Source organism: Urtica dioica, chromosome 9, assembly GCF_054948205.1.
Source record: "Urtica dioica subsp. dioica isolate 48M chromosome 9, U.dioica_male_clone48M_v1_H2, whole genome shotgun sequence".
NCBI lineage: Eukaryota > Viridiplantae > Streptophyta > Magnoliopsida > Rosales > Urticaceae > Urtica > Urtica dioica.
The window spans coordinates 21,247,817-21,253,486 of NC_142764.1; the positions used below are offsets into that span (position 1 = coordinate 21,247,817).

Consider the following 5,670-nt stretch of genomic DNA (forward strand, 5'->3'; position numbering starts at 1 on the left):
ATTACAATTAATTTGATGATTATTGGAATGGTTATGTTGATTTTTGTCATATGAATTGATGATTATTGTGATGATATTGTAGAATTTAATTAATTTCGAGATTATTTGATTATTGTCAAGATGGTGGTATTGAAATGTTGAATTAATCTTCATTAGATTATGAATTTATGATTATTGTTATGATTAAGTTAAATTATTGAAATGTTGATTAAAATGAATTTGATAATTATTGTGATGGTTATATTGAATTGAAATTAATTTGATGATTGTTATGGTAATTTGTGAATATGTGGAATTGAAATGATTATGATTATGAAGTATGGCGTCCGACCCGGCATACAAGTATTGAGAGCCTGTCGAAGGACGACCGAATGCAAGCAAATGCAAATTTTACGGGTACATCATTAGCGGTGGTGGAATCACTCGTATGTGAAAAATCACTTGGTGAACATAGAGAAGACAAAAAGTGTGAAGATGTGCGACCAGATTCCTCATGAAGTACAGGAGTTACTCTACGTACGCTCTCAAAAGAAGAAGGAACGTGAGAGTTTGTGTGAGTCGATGCGAGCAGACCTTCACAAAAGTCTAGGGGACTCTGACGAAGAAATAGACGAAGGTCCCGGTGGATCTTCGGGGTCCTCTGATGCAAGAAGATCTCACTCCGGGATCAAGAGGTTGGCCAAAGCCATCGACCGATTCTTCATTCACGAGTGACGAGACACTCAAGACACTCCACGTATACATATGTCCTACGATTATCACTTTCGTACGTGGTTCAACACATATTCTAGTGGTACCAGTATAACATGATGGTGGATGATCAACCACGCCGCAGATCTAGGCGACGCATATCTCAACATCCGAGACACTCCACTTATAATTAGTGTATTTTATCGTACGTGTTGTAATAAATTTGTACTCTACTTATGGTATTTTTTTGTTTAAGAACCCAGTTTGTGTTTGGTATGAACATTTGTTTGAAGTCAGGGCCGGCCCTACTAGTAAGTAAAGCTGGCCATATGGAACCCGGGAAATGGGATCCCCTGGTCCCGTCCCATATTTTGCGGGAAGTGGGACTCCCGGGACCGTAAAAAATGGTACCAGGAAATCCCGGAACCATTTTTCACGGTACCGGGAATTCCAGGTACCATATTTCGCGGTTCCGGGATTCCCATATTTCCCATATTTATTTATTTTATTTTATTTTAATCATAAATACATTTAAAAATAAATAAAAATTCATATATTTTCAATTAAAAAAATACAATATAAAAAATACGGTACTAAACGGTGCTAAACGGGGATCCCGGTTCCGTCCCATTTCTCGGATGGTTCCGGGACAAAAGTCCCGGTACCATATTTTATAATATGAGTTTTTCTCATTTCCCACATGGTACCAATAATACGGGAAACGGGGTCCCGCGGGATCCCATATGGCCACATTTACTAGTAAGCCACATAAGCGCTTGCTTAAGGCCTCTGATGCGGTGATAAATATTAGGCTAAAAAAAGGCCCCATTTTTATTATTTTTATTATTTTTATCTTTTATTTCTCATATGTGGGGTTTCATATTTAATGTTTTATTTTTTTTTCTCTCTCTTGTTACGGGACCTCTATCTCTCTCAAATACCAGCATCCATCAAGTCAATAGGTCCCACTATATGTCCTGGAAAAAAAATAAGTTATCACGTATTATAGACCAAAGTGATAAAAAAAATTATAGACCAAAATAATAATAAAAAGGGAGCAAAATGCTATGAAATCATTAGATTATAGACCAAAATGATAAAAAAAATAGTGAGGACTAAAATGCTACAATAATAATAGATTATGGATTGTTTGCATTAAAAGAAATAAAACCTAGTTATTCATTTTTGCTTAAGGCCCCATTATGTCTTGGGTCGGCCCTGTTTGAAGTTTGAACTATGAAAATTATTTTTATTATTGTAAAATATTTGTCTGAATCCCCATCGGGTTCCTACATTTTTTGTCGGGTTCCTCTCCGGTAAACGGTTTCCTACCGGTACCGGTTTCCTTTTTTTTTTTTGTCTGAATCCCCCTCGGTTTCCTCTCCGATAAGCGGTATCCCCCCAAAATTGGGGTCCCGGTACAGTAACGGTAACGGTACGACGATCACTAACTTTTGTTGCTCCGCCAACTTTTTGGATTTTATCAACAGTAGTAGTAGTTGTGGTAGTAATAGTGTAGCAGTATATTTGGATGGGAGTGTTTGGTGACGAGAAAGTTAGGGTTTGGGCTTGAATTTTTAATTTCCCCTATATTTGGGTCATATTTGTGCAATGTGATCCATTTTTTGTTCCCACCAAACTCCACTCTTGTAATAGATTTTGTCAATATATAATTTTGAGTTGGTTTTGGTAAATAGCAAAGCCGAATAGAATAGTAATATTGGTGTCAATAGTAATACCTTATTTAGAAGCCTTGTTATTGGGCCTGAGACATAGATGGGCTTTAGATCCAAAACAACAAAATATTGGGCCTTTGATTTAAAGCGCGTAGAGCAAAACTAAGCGGGAGAGAGAATCGTACGTAGTTTGTCGTCGTCATCTTCGTCTTCCACAATTCTTTCGAACTCGGAGATTTTGGATTTTCTTTTCTTTTCTTTTCTTTTCGGAGAGGAATATGGAAGTTCTATTTGGCAGAGAAATTTAGAGTGAGAGAGAGAGAGAGAGAGAACCGAACTAGGGATTGTTTGGAGAAAGTGAGAGATGGGAAACCAGAAACTGAAGTGGACTTCGGACGAAGAAAAAGCGTTACTCGCCGGAATCGAAAAGCACGGCACTGGAAGATGGAAGTCCATTCTCCAAGATCCTCAGTTCGCTCCTTTTCTCACTCACCGCTCCAACATTGATCTCAAGGTTTTTTCAGTCTCTTTTTTTTTCACTTTCGATTTTCGAGTCGTTAAACTCTCTGCTTGGTTCGATTAAAAAAACCTATGAATTCATCATGCTATGCGTTTCGTGTCTCATTTCTCTCTTTAATCTGACTGTTAAAAGTGTTGCATTACGGAATTATATGGCTATCGCATAATTAGACTCGCGTTCATTTCATGGATTTGAGGGCTCATAATTTTGATTACTTTCTATTTGAAATTTACTCGTCAGGATAAATGGAGGAATTTGAGAGTTAGTGCTGGCCACGGCTCTAGAGATAGATCAAGATCTTCCAGGGCTAAGAACAATAAATCCAACGCCGAAAACTCCGCTCCTAATGCTGTTCCTTGCATTGATTCTTCGGCTTTTGCCGTGGAAGATGATCCCCCGAATAGTCCAGAAGATGAGCTTAATGCTGTGAGGTTCGTTCATGTTGTGCGTGTCTGTGTATTCTGTGTATCATTGAAGTTGATGCTTATGGTTTCTTCGACGAGTTTTACGTTTGTGGTGATGTTGTGCATTTTTTAGTTGTTTTTATTTTTTAATATATTTTTTTCTTCCCTTTTTTGAATCAATCAGGTATATTGGAATGATCTTTGAATCCCTTTCGACGGTCAATGGGGGTAATGGATCTGAAATTGGTGCCATTATCAGCTTTATCGAGGTTTGAAAGTTGTCTATGTGATTCTTACTTTGGTAATAATCCTAGAGATTATCCCATCAATTTGCGAATGTGAATCCCGTTCCTCGATCAGACATCTATAGTACCCTTAGTTTAGCCCGCATGCTATGATTTTGGAACACGTTACATGTTTTTTCCGACTCAATTGACTCGATCAAACATCATTTTGTTTTTTGATCGCGCATTATTTCGTACCCACATCATGCAACCTTTCGAAGAATTTTTCCAATCGGCTTTTTTTTTACTACGCGCCACAGCAAAAAGAAGGGGTTCCTCTTTCACCGAATTTAAGAAAGACTGTGGGAACAATGCTAAGAAGGCTTGTTTTGCAAGGCAAACTTGAAAAGGTGAGCATCAACAGTTAGTCCATTACTTTGACTGATAAGGGTGTGAGAGTGAGTGAAAGGAAGTGAGTGAAATAGTCCTGCAAATGTTTTAAGGTCAATGCCACTTTCTTTGATTCGTACTACTCTTTATGAATAACTAATCAAGTCCAAATACCCAGGTGGAAAATGGCTACAAAATAGTGGCAGAGACACCGGTTCAGAAGCAGCGAAAGGAATTAAAGCCGCGAAAGCCACTGACTCCGCTACAATTGGCGGCCGAAAACGCAGCCTACAGAATAGCAGATGCTGAAAACAAGTCGTTTTTGGCTTTCGAAATGGTCGAGGAGGCTGAGAGACTCGAAGAGATAGCCGAAGAGTGCGATTTGGTGATAAAGCTCGCCGAAGAGCTTTGTGCTTGATGTAAAAATAAATGTTACTTATTTCTAGCTCCTCTTTTTGCATATTTGCTGACATTTTTTTTTTTTTTTTTTTTTGCAGTTGCAGGTTCAGAGAGTGAAATCTGTTTCTACACTTAGGTTAGTCGATAGTAACTTTGGATGTAGACTTATAGCTATACACATCTTGTAGAAATGCGTAAGAGTAGGGAATTACCCTCATGGGTTAGAATTGCTGTTCCGAGTCTTATTTATTTATTTCTTCTTCTGATATATCCATTCATTTAGGTCTTATGCTCTTCAAAATGGGTCTCTTACATGCAGCCATTTGTGGTACTTTAGAGAGAAAAATGGTGGTGTTAAGACTGATCTCATCACAAATGTTAAAACTAACAGAAATTAGCAAAAATAAGTTCATATCTAGGACTTGCGTATTTGTTTGAGAATTAGACCCAAATGTACTTGCATAGTTTCATTCTCAGTGTGTTTGGTGAGAATGAACTTAACAGTGTGATACTCAATCTTGATCATAATTTCATAACTAATGACTTGGTTACGAAACTCACAAGTTGCAACTTAATAAGTGCGTTTACTGGCCTCGTGTTTGGTCAACATTAATATCTTTTTATGTCATTGTTATATAATAGTGTTAAATTATTGGGTAAAATATGGACCTAGCGACAGAGTATGAAGAATGTAATGAACAAGCAATTAATAGTAATTAACTGACAAGGATGCAAAGAATGTCGAGATTTCTTACTACCTCGGCCTTTGCCACAATATATACATGTGCTGATGTTTAAGGACGCTAACAAACAATTTCACCGTGTCATAGCTTGATAAGAATTTTGATACCGAAATTCTCATAATAACTTTTTGCATATCAAACAAAAATGGAAAATGCTCTATGTTATAGAAATCACACTGGGAAAAAGGGTGTACAATTAGCTATAGCAGTTCGCTATCAATATTTCAATCTTACTCTATTTTGGCACGCCCCTGGGTGTAAGTGGTTTCAGTCTATTCTTAAAACCCATAGCTATTTTACGTGCTTTCCAATACGAAACAAAATTAGTTAAAAGTCAAACTGATGGAATTACAAAGAGTGAGAAGAGGAACCAAATCATATCAGAATCCAAAACTATAGCTACTTTTGTGCAATTAATTTTTAGCCTTATAATCCTTCTCTCTCTCTTTTTTTTTTTTTTTTTTTTTTAATAAAATCGGTGCAATAAAATAAACAAAAAAAAAAAAAAAAACAAACAAACAAACAAACAAACACTTCACTCTTTCTTTCTCTTATTGGTTCTCTTCTTCCTCTTCACGAATCACGCCTCAGAAAGTCATTCGACCGCGAATTTTTTCGACCGAT

At 37.0% G+C, this 5,670-nt stretch overlaps 1 protein-coding gene across 2 annotated transcripts; it reads left to right on the forward strand.

Annotated features, from left to right (window-relative positions):
• The first annotated feature begins 2,541 nt into the window (after positions 1 to 2,541).
• On the forward strand, positions 2,542 to 4,821 carry LOC149385733 (telomere repeat-binding factor 4-like). Of its 2 annotated transcripts, XM_089626831.1 has the most exons (7): positions 2,542 to 2,880; positions 3,127 to 3,317; positions 3,475 to 3,559; positions 3,835 to 3,924; positions 4,083 to 4,323; positions 4,402 to 4,439; positions 4,587 to 4,821. In XM_089626831.1, exons 1-5 carry the CDS (start codon positions 2,731 to 2,733, stop codon positions 4,320 to 4,322), a joined length of 756 nt encoding a protein of 251 aa, XP_089482957.1. In that variant the 5' UTR covers positions 2,542 to 2,730; the 3' UTR covers position 4,323; positions 4,402 to 4,439; positions 4,587 to 4,821. The 2 variants fall into 2 exon arrangements, with proteins under 2 accessions (XP_089482957.1, XP_089482956.1); XM_089626830.1 differs by having other exon boundaries at positions 4,402 to 4,821.
• Positions 4,822 to 5,670: the final 849 nt, after the last annotated feature.